The 15,323-nt window shown below is 44.4% G+C and overlaps 4 protein-coding genes across 4 annotated transcripts; 3 read left to right on the forward strand and 1 right to left on the reverse strand.

The window, feature by feature from the left end:
- Nucleotides 1–135: 135 nt before the first annotated feature.
- Nucleotides 136–602, reverse strand: EDB93DRAFT_1134846 (uncharacterized protein). The gene is made up of 2 exons (XM_041449092.1): nucleotides 324–602; nucleotides 136–267 (listed from the first exon to the last, which is right to left on the reverse strand). The coding sequence occupies exons 1-2, from the start codon at nucleotides 471–473 to the stop codon at nucleotides 205–207; spliced, it is 213 nt and encodes a 70-aa protein (XP_041309654.1). The 5' UTR covers nucleotides 474–602; the 3' UTR covers nucleotides 136–204.
- A 3,408-nt stretch (nucleotides 603–4,010) lies between these two features.
- Nucleotides 4,011–7,825, forward strand: EDB93DRAFT_1248697 (uncharacterized protein; the record flags this gene model as incomplete). The annotated part of the gene is made up of 18 exons (XM_041452748.1): nucleotides 4,011–4,016; nucleotides 4,081–4,315; nucleotides 4,378–4,449; nucleotides 4,509–4,547; nucleotides 4,599–4,750; nucleotides 4,816–5,049; nucleotides 5,109–5,328; nucleotides 5,401–5,441; nucleotides 5,554–5,586; nucleotides 5,641–5,675; nucleotides 5,929–6,103; nucleotides 6,158–6,318; nucleotides 6,370–6,416; nucleotides 6,455–6,468; nucleotides 6,515–6,694; nucleotides 6,741–6,938; nucleotides 7,001–7,330; nucleotides 7,382–7,825. The coding sequence occupies 18 exons, from the start codon at nucleotides 4,011–4,013 to the stop codon at nucleotides 7,823–7,825; spliced, it is 2,616 nt and encodes an 871-aa protein (XP_041309655.1).
- Nucleotides 7,826–8,781: 956 nt separating this feature from the next.
- Nucleotides 8,782–10,528, forward strand: EDB93DRAFT_1248698 (uncharacterized protein; the record flags this gene model as incomplete). The annotated part of the gene is made up of 5 exons (XM_041452749.1): nucleotides 8,782–8,910; nucleotides 9,081–9,420; nucleotides 9,487–9,662; nucleotides 9,832–9,915; nucleotides 9,980–10,528. 5 exons carry the CDS (start codon nucleotides 8,782–8,784, stop codon nucleotides 10,526–10,528), a joined length of 1,278 nt encoding a protein of 425 aa, XP_041309656.1.
- A 2,869-nt stretch (nucleotides 10,529–13,397) lies between these two features.
- Nucleotides 13,398–15,066, forward strand: EDB93DRAFT_215855 (uncharacterized protein). The gene is made up of 3 exons (XM_041455742.1): nucleotides 13,398–13,910; nucleotides 13,969–14,391; nucleotides 14,449–15,066. Exons 1-3 carry the CDS (start codon nucleotides 13,882–13,884, stop codon nucleotides 14,948–14,950), a joined length of 954 nt encoding a protein of 317 aa, XP_041309657.1. The 5' UTR covers nucleotides 13,398–13,881; the 3' UTR covers nucleotides 14,951–15,066.
- The last annotated feature ends 257 nt before the right edge of the window (nucleotides 15,067–15,323 follow it).

Genomic DNA, 15,323 nt, shown 5'->3' on the forward strand with positions numbered 1-15,323 from the left:
GCAGTCGCACTTTGTCACGAAAGAGCTTGACTTCTTCATTTAGAACGCCATAGTAGTATCTTCGTGGCACGAGTTTCGAAAAGCGCGGATACATGTTTACTTCTGTCTGTTGAATTCCAATATACAAAGGACTGTAGGTGAACCGATTGTTTCCTGATGTGCTTCGATAAACGCTACAGATCACTAGTAGCTCACGCATCAGCGTCAACGGCCATACTGCACCGATGTGAGACCAAAAACACGACTCACTATGCATAAAAAAAACCACTGCCATATATGTAGATAAGTCATGTTCTCAATTCCGGGAAAATGCTAATACGCACGCATCTATCATAAGCGCAATTTGGATTAGAGCATTGATCGTCCAAGTAGCAACCACGGACACAAAGATCGCCAGCCGTGTCGCTAGTTGCAGAGATTGATGATGCTAGGGCAGTAATGACGGCGAAGACAATTGGAGAGGCGAAACGCATCCTTTGACTCGTGTGATATAGGATCAGGTAATTTTGAAGGCGATCATGATAGTAGGAAGATGGCTGGCTTTTATATTTTTCTCTTGAATCAAAGTTTCGTGGATCTACCTCCGAATGGATGGATAGTATATGATGCCAGCATATTGCCAGCAAAGATCATCGGCAGGTATGGAACCATTGACCATTCGCATTTCCAATCGTAAGTATTCTGCCGTAGGAAGACTGGTCGATTTCGGTGAGTGGTCAATGCAATGACCAGTTTAAGTTGACTGTCGATGTGTGACCAGCAGTTTGCAAGCATTAAGCCAATGTCTTTCCAATAGCAAAAAACACGCATGTAAGTGACAGTATGGTTGGTTTTGATAAGTGTTCCTGACGTGTGATATAGATATACCCCTTTTGTCATGCTCTCTTTGAAGTATATAATCCGTCAGATTTCGTTGGACATTGAGCAAGCGATGTGACTACAGTAATCGCGGAATCGGCCGTCAGATGCCGCATACCCAAATAGGAACCTCCGACAAGCTCCGCTCGAAATTTGACGGAAATCATGAAACTTGAGCTTGAGTTGTGAAAAAGTGTTCTGATAGACTTACTGTATCACTCTACCATAGCCCATTTGTAATGTTTTGAAGACGAAATTTGTCTTTCCGAAGGTGTAGATAGAATTACAAATTTTGATGTCGGTATAGTTGCCGCTTTTGAGTGACTCTCAGGAAAAACGTCTAACTCCTCCAAATCGTTAACCTTTTGTCCGTTGTACTGCGTTTGCTTTCTAGAAGTTTCAAAATTTCAAGGCTCACTCGTGACAATCTGTTCGGTGCCCACCCGTCCATCTCAGCTCACCTTGAAACCTCTCAGGTTCGCGCTTTTCGCATAGATTAGCTCAAGTCAAAGTTTCCTGTATCTAGACAACCTCCTAGTCACCTTTTCTTCTCCCACAAACACTTAGCGTCGAAAGGCATAGAACTGTAGGTGAACCGATTGTTTCCTGATGTGCGTCGATAAACGCTATAGATCACTAGTAACTCACGCATCAGCGTCAACGGCCATACTGCACCGATGTGAGACCAAAACACGACTCGCTATGCAAAAAACAAACCACTGCCATATATTCAGATAAGTCACGTTCTCAATTCCGGGAAAATGCTAATACGCACGCATCTAGTTAACCAGCAGTCTGGATCAATGCAATCAATGTCCTTGAAGCAAGTACGGATACAAGTATCGCCAGCCGTGTCGCTGGTTGCAGAGATTGATGATGCTAGGGTAGTAATGACGGCGAAGACGATTGGAGAGGGGAAACGCATCCTTTGTGACTCGTGTGATATAGGATCGGGTAAGTTTGAAGGCGATAGTAGGAAGACGGCTTACTTTTATATTTTGCTCTTGAATCAGAGTTGCGTGGATTTACCTCTGAATGGATGCCAACACACATCAGGGAAACGTAATTTGCTACGAAGCACTCGGTAGCACCCTGTAACACTCTGTAGCGCGATACTTCTCGCTGATGCATATGTGGTGCGCCAACAAAGTTCATCGGCAGGACCATTCGCATTTTCAACCAGCTGTTAGGGTCACAATCATAAGTATTCTGCCAACGTCATGTTGTAATTTCTGCCGTAGGAAGACTGGTCGTAAATTATGACTTTATGGAAATTTGCTTTGAGAGGGTTTTCCTGATGGTCATTTTCTTCGATAGAGATATCTCTCGGCCTTTGTACTACTCTGTTATCTGATCTGTCCGACTTATTTTTCGGTAATTTTTCTTGCTTTCCCATCACTTTTCTCCACTTTCTATCGTTTTCAACAATGTCCTACTCACATGTTCAAGGCTTTTGCATGACCTCGTACTTTGATTGACTTAATCTTTCTTTCACTACGCATTTTTGTCCATTTTATAGACCGCGCGGTGCTTTATAAGACGCTACTTTCATCCCTCACAAGTTGTGAAAAATGAGTGAATAATAGTACTAAAAAGTGAAGAGATAGAGCACGAGTGGCCTTTTGAAAACTTTCTACCAGTGCTCTGAATTGTAAGGAATGTCATTCTGCTAGCCACAGACACCAGCTATATGGAATTCCCTTTGTACCGGTTTGAAGTACTACTTATGGAACTCCTTTTGTGCTCACTTACATACAAATAGTTGGTCCCTACTTTCTATAGCTCCAGTGAATAAACTCCCCCTCACTCATTATCTCTCAGTCCGAATCATTCCCCGTTGAACTCAATCAAGCAGCCTTACAGAATTACTACTTAATTCGTCTTTTAGCTCGAGTAAGTGAACATTAAGGGACGCTAAGAGACCCGATGTTTTCCTGATGCGATTGTTTCCTGATGTGCGTCGATAAACGATACAGATCACTAGTAACTCACGCATCAGTGTCAACGACCATACTGCATCTAGTATGTGAGAGCAAAAACACGACTCACCATGCATACAAAAAACCACTGCCATATATGTAAAATAAGTCATGTTTTCAATTCCGGGAAAATGCAAATACGCACGCAAAAGCTATAAGCGCAGTGTGGATTACTGCATTGATTGTCCAAGTAGCAAAACCGGATACATTCGTCAGCCGTTTCGCTGGTTGCGGGCGTGGCAGAGATTGATGATGCTAGGGCAGTAATGACGGCGAAGACAATGATTGGAGAGGCGAAACGCATCCTTTGTGACTCGTGTGATATAGGATCAGGTAATTTTGAAGGACAGTACTAGGAAAAGGGCTGGCCGCTGGCTTGTATATTTTGCTCTTGAATCACTGCAGTTGCTTGGATTTACCTCTGAATGAATGCCAGCACATAGTACTATGTGATGCTAGTTCATTGCCAGCAAAGTTCATTGGCAGGTACTATGGAACGACTGACCATTCGGATTTCCAACCAGCCGTTGGCTTGGTCACAATGGTAAGTATTCTGCGGCCTACGTGCGAATCTTGATATGAGTCATGATTTCTGCCGTAGGAAGACTAGGGTCAATATAATTTCGGAATGTGGTCAACTTGAATGCAATGACCAGTTGTCCTTTTCAAGTCGACTGTCGATGTGTGTGGCCAGCTGTTTGCAAGCATCAAGCCAATGTCTTTCCAATAGCGAAAAATACGCATAAGTCACGCCACATGGTTGGTGGACCCAGAACCATGAAACTTATATTACATAATCTTATGAACTTTGTTAATAGAACGTTCTCGTCGTCGTCGTCGTCCTCGTCAGAAAGTCCGTGTTTTAATAGATGTCAACTGGCTACAGCTTGCGGAAGTAACGGCATTCATATGTCTCGCAAAAATAAATAAACAGAACAAGTTCAAGAAACTATTCGTCGCCAGCGAGAACAGCTTCTCCACGAGACACCGCGAGAGCTTCGGGCTAGCCTTTCACTCTGTCGGAGATGTTTTACGAGCATCATAATGGTCACGTGTTATAATGTACCTTTAAATTATTTTGACCTGATTTCGATCTCATTACGATGCCTTCATAATGGTCACATGTTACAATGTACCTTGGAATTATTTTGACCTGATTTCGAGCTCATTACGATGCCCGTAGGCGGAGTTTCAATGACATTCTGATGCAACTGATGCTCATCAATTATGCCTTTAAAAATAGACCATCACCATCAACTCGCTCCTTACTCGTCTTCTACTCGTCTTCTATCGTCATCAAAATGCACCGATGCCTAAGTCAAAACAACGCACATCAGACCTCGTGACATGCGATCGATGTGGAGCAGTTGTTTGCGCACGGGGATTAGTATCCCGTACGAAGTCTTGCGCAAAGAAAGAACAGGAGCGGCTAGAAGACGAGGAGTTCATTGATATAGTTTGGAAAGCTGAAAAGAAAGGTCAGTGGTCAATTCACTCATCTGATGCGCTTGATATTTTATAGTTGATAATTGTTTTACAGAACTTAGAAGGCAGCGTCGTAAAGTGCGCAATAACTTACAACATTTTGAGAACACGCTGTCGGCTGCTACAGGTGAGCGGTTATGTTTTGATTATGTTTCTGCTCTTTTAATGTTTCTCATTGTAATATAGTGAACACCACCGCGATCTGGGCAACAGAATCAGACATAGGTAATTCAAAACATTTTGATTGATATCATCCTTAAACTGATTTAAACACAGTGCCAGATCATCAAGGGTCATCGCCTTCACGGTACCCACCAATGGACCATGACACAACATTACCCGGCTTCAACGAGCCTGATTCTGGTCCCATCGACAACGAGCCTGATCCTGGTCCCAGCGAGCCCACTCACCAGCTCGATGACATCCAAGTCGAATATCATCCCCACAGCCAACTCCCTCCCAGTGTACATCATTTCTCCGAGTTCTCCCGCAGCCGCCCAACGGAAGCTTATGTGCCCCTGTAACAACTCACCATGGGAGCCCTTCCGCACACAACTCGATTTTGAGATTTGCAGAGATTGCTCTTGAAGCTGCAATGACAAAGGAACAGACTAATCGTCTTCTCAGTCTCGTACACCAATCTGCTAGCGGCAAAGATGCATTCACGTTGCAAAATCATGATGAAGTCCGTTCCCTCTGGGATCTAGCTTCACAATGTTATACCAGAGTAAGCATTGTCTCATGTACTACTACTAACAATATAATAAACTTATCATTAGTGCATAGTTTCAGTGTGACAATGTATCTGTTCCCTTCGAAAAAGAGGTATATGAGTTTGACATGCACTACCGCCCTCTTTGGGACTGGGCACTTGACTTGTTGCGAGACAGACATCTCGCACCTCACTTTGTGTTTGATGCTCAACGTCTCTCAAAATTCGATGGAGAAAAGTTTGTACGTTTCATTGACGAACCGTGGACTGCCGATGCATTTTGGAATGCTGCAAGTATGTTCCAACACTTTATTCGTTATCTATCCTTTTAAATTAATGATATCCCTCCGAATGTTTGTAACTTAGTCACACCTTCCTCCGGATGCCAAACCATTGGCGTTCATCCTGTACGCAGACAAAAATAAACTATCGTCATTTGGGAGTCAAAAAGGCTATCCGATTATCGCTCGCATTGCTGAACCTTCCGGTTCATATTCATAACAGTAACACTACTGGTAGGAGGCGGTCGTAGTTGTTGGTTGGCTGCCCATTGTTGGTGCATCACTGCTGATTCAGTTAGTGGTATTACTAATTGTATTGATTAAGATCGTCGAAAATCAGGAACACATGAAGAAGAAGAAGTATGTGGACTTCAAAAATGCCTGTCTGGCATGCATCGTTTTACCAGCTGCTCGCTTCGGTTGCGAAGCACTCAAATACGGGACTTTTGGTTTGAATGCGGAGACTGAAATCCAATGATGTCTCTGGCCCCTGGTTTTGATCTTGAGTGCTGATTATGAAGAACAGTAAGTCACAATATTGGTTCTAGTACTACTCTACTGCGAGGCTCATTAAAATTGTAGATGTGTCATGGTGTTGATATGGGGACTTAAGGGGAAATTCCCGTGTCCAATTTGTTTGGTTCCGCAAGATCAACAGTCTGTTCTTCAGTACCTACGAGCTACGCACAAGCCGCCAATCTGAAGACATACTTCGTACTGCAAGATCCATGCCTTCTGAGAAGGAAAAGGAGGATCATTTGAAGGCCTTCTTGCTCCGAAATGTTCAGGTATGCCCTTTCCACTTTGTTATCTATTAATACTGACAAACTCGCTGATTCAAGAACGTCTTCTCGAGAATTCTTTACACAGACGTTCATCACACTCTTTCTTTCGACCGCTTGCATACAAACGAGGAAGGATTATGGGGCGACCATCTGTGGAAGGAGACAAAATTTTGGATTTTGGATCTTGGGCGGGAAGCCACTGTCAAACTCGAGCAAAAGTATGTATTGTGACTATAATACATTAATGCTAATGCTGACTCACTTCTCAGTTTTGACGCACTTCCACGATGGCCTAATCTGACACATTTTTCAGTCTGTCATGGCAGTGGATTTCACTGATGGTACTGTTCTTAGGGGATCTGTCGAAGGTTTGTCTATACATCATACACGATTTTAGGTACTAAAATAACTTAGATGATTATCTTTGCAGCACAGGATATTCTTTCTTCGTCCCACTGCAAACTGGGACACTTACTTCTTCGCTGCATTCACTACTACATTGAGTTCGACGTCTATGCCTCATTCGAAGTCCACACGGAAGGGACAATTATAGCTGGAAGGTTGGCGCTGCAAAAGTTCTCGGAAATTATGGATGTAAGTTGCTATTTGTTCAGATGATGACTGTCTGACATTTTACTAGGAATACATCACTGAATCGCAGCCTGAAACGATGAAGAATTGGAATTTTCCAAAGAAGCATTTAATCTCGCACATATTTGATGATATTTTGGCCAAAGGCGTGACCCGCAACTACAGTACCAAGCCCAATGAAAAAATGCACGGCTCTCTTCGAAAAATCTACCTTCAATGCACGAATTTCAAGAATGTTGCTTCTCAGGTGAGTCACTTCTAACTATATTGTCATGTGGATTCAGCCTAATGATAGCTTTATTGTTGCAGATCCTTCACTATGATGAATGGCTTCTGACCTCGACGTCTATGCGCATCGAACTCGACGAACTCGACAAGTATAATCAAGGAGACACTCTCGATCCCGAGACCAATGAAACTCTGCCTGATGCTGGAAACCCCGAATCTACTACTGTCCATGCACATTTAGGTTCGAGGCAAGGCAATTACTCCTTTTCCGATATCATGCACTCGCATGGAACTGATAGGGCCTTCACCGACTTTCGGATGAAGCTTAACAGCTTCCTGAACGGTTTTCTACCACTAAATAATATTCCATTACCAGATGGAAGGCGCATTCACCTGCATGCAGAGGACGTGGTATGCTAATTTCCTTCAATTCAATTGATAAGACTGATACTTTTTTACCAGGTAATGGAGTTTCAGTTTTTGCGCATTCATTATGAATCACTAGTTGACTGGCGCATGCACCGAGACTTACTTCAGTGCAACCCGAAGTTCTATGGATCACCAAGGTACAACTGTGTCTTGGTGAACACTGCAGACAAGCCGTTTTTCGCTCGCTTAGTGTATATGTTCAGCTGCTCAATTGGCGGCACTGATTTCCCTCTTGCGCTAATTCATCCTTATGATGTCAGTATCCCCAGTAGTCGTCGAAGGCGAGACAACGACCTTGGACTATGGCGTGTGCAGGCCAAACCTCGCTTATCCTCTGAAATCATTTCCGTCCAGTCAATCATTCATGGAGTTACTCTCACAAGCAATCCTGAAACACCTGGTGATTACTTCGTCATCCACACTGTGGACAATGACATATTTCTTCTAATCAAGGCCCTCCAAGCTCAACCATTGTGAGGCAGGCCATCCTCAGTATCATTGGTATGTCCTGGTCCCCTCATCCTTCATCTGCAACAAGCTTTTATTGATGTCGGCCCTCTACAGATGTTCAATAACCTGTATGATACTTCTCCCATATCTCCAACAACGCATCTGCCAAATCTGTACTCCCTTCATTCATCCTGGCGCTCAGCTCCCCTCTCCCATATCTCCAACGACACATCCACCAAATTCATACTCCCTTCATTCATCCTGGCGCTCAGCTCCCCTCTCGTGCGGCTGTCATGCACGACATTCTCGACATGATGCCCGAGTCCTTCAAGCAAAACAAGTCGAAAACCATTCTCCAGCATCTCTCAGAGGTGTGGCATTGTTGGAAAGCAAACTGCGATTGAGAACATTATCCTATGGTACATCAAGAGCAAGGCTGATTGGTGGTGCTCGGTTGCACACTATAATCGGGAGTGTATCTGTTGGGGTGCTACGGTTGATAATCGTTTAGAAACCGCTTGTCAACATCCACCGTTTTACAGACGTAAGTGACCTGAATCTACCCTTCACATTGTAATACTTGATCCGTCTGCGTGTTAATATGTAGACTTGCAACAGTGTATTATCACACATCGAAGCTGCGCAATGCTGCCATGATTATGTATGTCTTCGCCGCATTTAAATTGCCACTTCAAACTCACTTACTTGTTGGATAACAGCCTCATGGCCTCAACTGACTTTCAATGAGCTAATAAGCACTGATATCAAACCACGTGTATGATGATATTGAGGTCACTCTGAGTTGTTTTCGCTTCGGTTAGTACTAATGAAGATGAAAAGAGCCGCTGCCTTATGACACTCAATTCAGATTCAGACTTCACAGCTGCATAAAATGGCATCGATTGTGAGATGACTTTGACCCAACGCCCACTCTCAGGACTTGATCTAGCTGATCAAACACTTTCTTCCCATTCCTGCCGTCAATGTCTGACTCTGATTCAAATTCAACATCCTTCAGTCTTGATTCAGGCTCAGACTCGGCAGATGAAGGCACCCAATGTCGTCCTGTGGCTCCACCGAGCAGTGGTGCTTCTATTGAGCACTACCAAGAGGTACACCCTTCCTTTTGTTCATACCATATATTCCAACATACTCATTGATCTACTAGTATATTAAATATCTTCAGCTTCAACATGGGCAGCTCCAGCAGCGAACATGTCTCTGAACGAGAGCAACAACTGAAACGTTCATGCAAGCGCCCTCAAGCATCGTCATCTAATAGGGTACCATCAGTGTCGCAATCGACATCTGCAACATCTGTGCAACACCATCTGCATCCGAATCAACTGCAACCTCTGGTACAACTCCTGACTCATTGAAGACCAGTGGTGTTGACAAGGTTATTTTGGGCTTGGCTAAGAAGTATGCGTTAATTACGGAGATGTTTCTCCCAGACAAAGTCATTTTCCAAATGGACTGTCCTGACCCTCCAGTTGACTTCTCAAGTCTGGCTTGTTATGCAAAGAAGTCTACGGAAAAGTCCGCACTCATCACTGAACTTTACACATCCATCGACTACACTGTTGCATGCTCGGATGCGAACAAATCATTTCTTCAACCAGGTGCATAGCCTTTTCTTCCTCAAGCCATTGATATGAACATAACTAAAACTTCGATTAGTTTGGAAGTGGAATGCAACAAGCTCGCTCTTCAGTTTCTCAACAGCCTGCATTCTGTCGCAGGTGGCATCTTCAACATGCCCAACGAGTTTTTTGTCTCCAAATACGACCGTAATTCCCTCCCACAGGTCATGGACTTGATTGGATGGGAAGCAGGCAAGGGCCAAGCATATGATATCTTCAAGGTGCACCAATACTTTACCCTGACCATGTTGTGAATGAGAAGAAGATCTTCCAAAACTGGATAGTCATCGTGAAGGTGAGGTTTACTTGTTGACAACAGACTGGATGCTCATTTTGTTTTGAAGGTTATCAAGGTTGCAATATGTGGGAAGATGTCATTGTATCCCAAAGCGCGCAGGTGGACCACCTTCCTATGCCAAGATATGGAAACTCACGAGCTGCACTCCTGGCCTGATTGCTTTTGGTGTCACATCAGTAGGTTTTCAGTCCTCTAGATGTACACCGATTCAGAGCTGATACCCATCATGTTGTTCTGTAGATCATATTAATCCTATCACCAGACCAGGAATTTTCGGGCGATGGTGTTGGCGCTATTTTCTTGATCTCGTATCATTCAATCTTTAAGACTGTCAAGAAGATTTTCATCCTTAAGTGTGCACATCAGCGCATCAAATCTGTCGTCGAGAAAATCAATGGATATGTATTTGATGGTACAGTAAAGACACAGCCATCCAACGACACTTCATGCACTGTAGAGCACATCACCAAGTCACTCGATCACATCATGGCTGCGCTGGATGCCAGTGATTCAGATGATTCAGACTTGAACCAGAGCGATGAAGAATTGGAATATGTTAACTTGCCAGCTACCAAAGACACACATCATTCCACTGCAGCCACAGCTGTAACCATTACACCCTCGACTCCGAGTCCTAGTGTAAGTGCCGCAGTGGCAGCACCTGACAGGCCCACTGTGACCTCGGACATTCGAGATTATCCCGATGCCCCGCACACTTCCATTTTGACCCCACAACTCCCCACTTTTATGGCACTGCAAGCAGAGATTTTGGGAGATCCTGAGGGGTGAGGATGTATTGGCAGCTACTACTGCCAGTGGTGCAGGGCTTGGTATTCCCGAATCTCGAGCAAAAGCGTCCAGGGGCAGGAAGAAAAAGTCATTGATGGTCAATGATTCCACAACTATTCGTCGCTCCTCATGTCACACTGCAACTACTTAGCCTTCATAGTTATTATCCGTGCTCGAATGTCATCATTTGCCTAGTGTCAGGACACACTTGTTTGATCGGTCTGTGCTTATATAATACAGTACTCTTTAAACTTGTTCTTCCATCACAGCTCCTTGTTCTCATAACATTCCATGAACCATTTCTCTAGGTCACTGCCTTGAAGGTCTGGTCGATAACATTCTGTGGACCGTTCCTCCAGGTGACACAGCTGATAACATCCCATGAACCATTTCGTTGCTGCTTCAAAGGTCTGGTCGATATCATTCTGTGGACATACTACTCTTCACACTCGTTCTTCTATCTCGCTCCTTATTATTATGCTCATTTCATTGTCAGAAATGGCGATGGTAATCACCGCCAACTAATTTCAACCTGGGCTTTGTTTTAAACATTGTTCTAGTAATTGCTGGCACCATTTCTTCTGGGATGCTACCTCCAGGTGAGACCACATGGACTCTTCGGTTCATGGAAGGTTTCACTAATTCAGACAACATTCCATGAACTATTTCTCTAGGTTGCCCAACCTCTCTTTTCGTCTCTGAACTACTACACAGATGAGATGGATCCAACATCCAGTAGCAAGAAGTCAAGATCCTATGCACAGTGCCTGTGTGTTTTTCTCTTTTGTAGTTCTTTATCGCTGACTCCTTGTCACACAGGGAAATTATCGCACTAGACAGAAGAAAGCTGCTAGCTCATCTTGACCCGCCAGTACTCACACTACGCAACAACCCAGAGCACCCTATCATCATGTAGAGCGCCACTTTCCACTGCTGCTTCGACACCTTCCACTGCTTCGATACCTTCTGCTGCCATTGGTCTGCCACGTCAGCAACAGACGAAGGCAAGAAGGATGGGACCAGGGACATTATTTCTTTTTTCATTATGCGTACCACAATGTATATTAGTATTCATATCAACTTGATCTGACAATTGATATGTTCATCATCACCTTTATCAGAATGATCATTATAGCATTAAGACTTGGTTGGTGACCTGGAAATGTGCATTTAAACTTCGTTAAAATGTGCATTAATACTCAGTGGGTACCATTAAAATGTGCAATCAGACTTTGTAAAAATGCTCATTAATACTCAGTGGATACCATTGAAATGCACACTCAGACTACGTTAAAATGTCTATTAATATGCCCATTATATCATCATTTTGATGAGCATTAAAATGCTGACTGTTGGATCGTGATGTATTATAATGGGCCCGTGTCGTTAGGCCATCATAATGGATTATAATGCTGTAAAAAAAGTTCCGACATCCCATCCTTGATCCCAGGACCAACAACGAAGTACACTTTCTTTCAGGTCTTTTTCTGACCATGGTTATGAAGCTGACAATACATATGAGATTTCTAGTTCTGTTGGCATTGGAAGGCAAGGCAAGCTGGCAAAGCTCAAGTTGGTTCCCTGCCCCATGGCAAAATATTTTCAAAGTGGACCGAGAATTGTCGATGCCATTCGAATGTGTTACCCTCCAACTATTTCATGCATGCTGTGTTGCAGACTGACGTGTTGCTATTGCTAAAGCTTCCGATTTCTTTCCAAAGTGAAAACAATTGTGGTCCATGTCCTTCTGCATTGCCGGAACTCTGGGTTGCTACCATAGCTCCTCTCAGGGCTATTCATGTGCATGATGTTGTACATGTGTACGAATTGTAAGGATACTATGTCTTCTACACCCCGACCAAGACTTCAAAAATAACAACGGACTTACCACCTAACATCCACGTGACTCATTGATGCGAAGAAGCATCATGCTTCGCATCCGAGTCATGTGGACACATTCTCCTTTTCTTCTTACCTTCATTATCTCACTGTCGTCAACGACGAGCACAGTCCTTTCGCCTCCGTTACACTCTCACTTCGCCGATATCGACCCTCAAACCCTTCTTTTGTTACCTTTTCACTCTGCCGTATCAAACCCTGTCAAAACCGCTACAAAATTCTCGTCACTCTATTCAAACCGGACTCGTCTATACCGCCACTCATTCAGTTCTCTCGTACTCTCTCTTGCTTGGACTACCTATACCTCAGGATCAACACCACTCCCTTCTGCCTCCATTTTTTCACCTAATTGTACGAACTATACATACACGTGGACCCTTACGGTTTTGTGCTTAAATACTGCCCATGTACACTTTCAACTAATAGCGAATTTTACCAGTCTTTTTCCGCTCACAACTCACTCACAAACCTCAGAAACGCCTCTCTAACCATTATTCTTTCCTTGTGTCGCCTTGCTCTCACTGTGTCTACACGAAACACGTATCCCTCGCACTTTTGTTCACCATTCCCTTCCGAACTCAAACCGGCCTTACAGAATGGCACGGTTAGATTTGAATTCCAGAATTGACCATGAAACAGGTATTCGTACCTCGGAGCAGGCAATCCGCGCATTCAAATTGGAGCTAGAGTATTTCAACACTTCTACAATGTTTGCCTCATTCAGTGTGATGATCTGTCCTGAGTTTATTTTCGGGGCATATCAAAGGTCATACCGGTCACGTGTGTAATTCCGTTGAAATTAATATCTATACTTGCTCAATTGACTATTTGTATTACCTTCAGATTACTTGAGATGTCAGCCCGAACGCGCTCATGGCATGCATGTTTATTAATGTTGATTAACTTGGATTAAAATATAGCCGATTTGGGTGCACTGCGCTTTAAAAGGTACGCTGAGTGGTCTTGTCAAGTGAAACTGTTAAAAGAGAAAAATAGCTGTTTTTTTTTCAGCGTCTCTGTACATGTCGTGTCCCATCCTCGTGTCCCATGCATCCGAGCCGGCGTGCTATACGTTATTGCTGGGAATTCTAATACACGTTCATTGAGCGCAAACTATGAGCTCGAGGTATGAACCAGCAGAACACGCGATGCATCCGTTGGGCCGGCTTGTAGCAACTGTTCCACACAGTTGGTTGGTTGTTGCATATTCCACCTTTGTGGTGCAAGCGGGGCGACATCAATAACATTATTATTCCAGGTGGGTAATCAGAACAATCGCCAGAGCATCCACATTTGATTCGTTTTCAGATATTGCTTTGTGGTTGTGGATGTGCAATCATAGTGAATCCACAGCACTCGAACCTTTAAATACTGAAATGCAGACTCCCTGCATCGTCAGACCTACCTCCTCATATTCTTTGCAACTGTACATTGCTTATTTCCAAACATAAATCATGAATTCGTTCAAGAAGATTTTCCAAAAGTGAGTCGACCGTTTCTGCGTTCTACTCGTTGTCATCGTACTAATCAATACCCCTCAGGTCTAACGACGACCAGAATGCGTCGCTTAAGCATTCTAGATCGATGCCATACGGACTTTCTTCAGAAAAGAGGAAGTGCGAGCCTCTTCGTGACGATTCTTCCAAACGCGCATACCGTGGCAAGACTCCTCTTAAGAAGTCCGACATCGTGTACGTCGAGCAAGCTCCAGGGATGTTCGAGGTCTATCACGGCAAACTGTCGCAACACACCTACTACCATGGGCCAACTCACGCAAATTCTGACCCACGCACGGACTTGCTGCCCAAGTTTCCCCATTCCCCGGAACAAACTGAGGGCCTCCCTCGCAGCGGTTTCAGAGCGCTTTCTTTAAACTCAAAGAATCTCAGGCGCCAAGTGTCTATCCATAATTTTGATGCAGGTAGTCGACAAGCCTACCCGCCCATCTCTCACAGAAACCAGAGGTATGTTAATCGAGCTTCAGCAGATGTACTGCAGATCCCTGACGGCCATACTTGCAGTGTCAGACAGGAAGAACGTATTCGCGCCAAGTCCACCGCTGGTCGCTCGAACATCCCTCATCCCTCCGCTCCTGTTCCCCCTGTTCCCAACCCCCATTCCCTTCATCCAGCACTCTCGCGCCTCCCACACAGCTCACGCGTAAACATTCGTGAAGTTCCATCTCATGTCGCTGTCCCCCAGACCTCCTGGGCTTACTCTAAATACGAGGAGATTTTACACGAGCGGGACCCTGCCGTACTCCGTGGGATGATCAATCGTTATCCCTTAACGCCTGTTTGCAGCGAACGTTGCCCAGAAGACATGCGTCCCATACATTTTGACATGGACGAGCCGCAGCGTACCCAGATGACACTTCAACAGTGCATCCATACGGCATTGACCCAAGGCCGTCCGCTCGATGTACGCGCTGGTGGCCGTTACCACCGCATCGTCGATGCGAGTGAAGTAGGCATCGTTCCAGAAATTGGAACCGATTGGTCTCGGCAGGGTGGTCGTCGGTGATTTGTGAGGACGGAGGTTAGTTTGTGAAGAGCGTTTTGGTGCTGGTTCACCTGTATACGTATGCCGTGTCGCGTGTTATGTATATGTATATGTATATGATTTATAGAGAGCGTTATGGTCACATACGAATGTTTGTCCAGGTCTCTCCGCGAGGTGCCAACACTCAACGCCGGACACAACAACACGTCGTCTATATGTACCTTATTCCAACTCTATGATCTATCTTGCCGACAACAAGGTCGACAATATCACCAGTCGAATGTCAGACGAGACGCTATGTGCAAGTGCGAGCGTATTTAAAAGATATTCGACTCTAACTTATTGATGGCATTAGGAGCCTATACTACTATTGAGGGAAAGCGTCGCGTGGCAC

Source organism: Suillus bovinus (assembly GCF_016758785.1).
Source record: "Suillus bovinus strain UH-Sbo-P2 chromosome Unknown EDB93scaffold_15, whole genome shotgun sequence".
NCBI lineage: Eukaryota > Fungi > Basidiomycota > Agaricomycetes > Boletales > Suillaceae > Suillus > Suillus bovinus.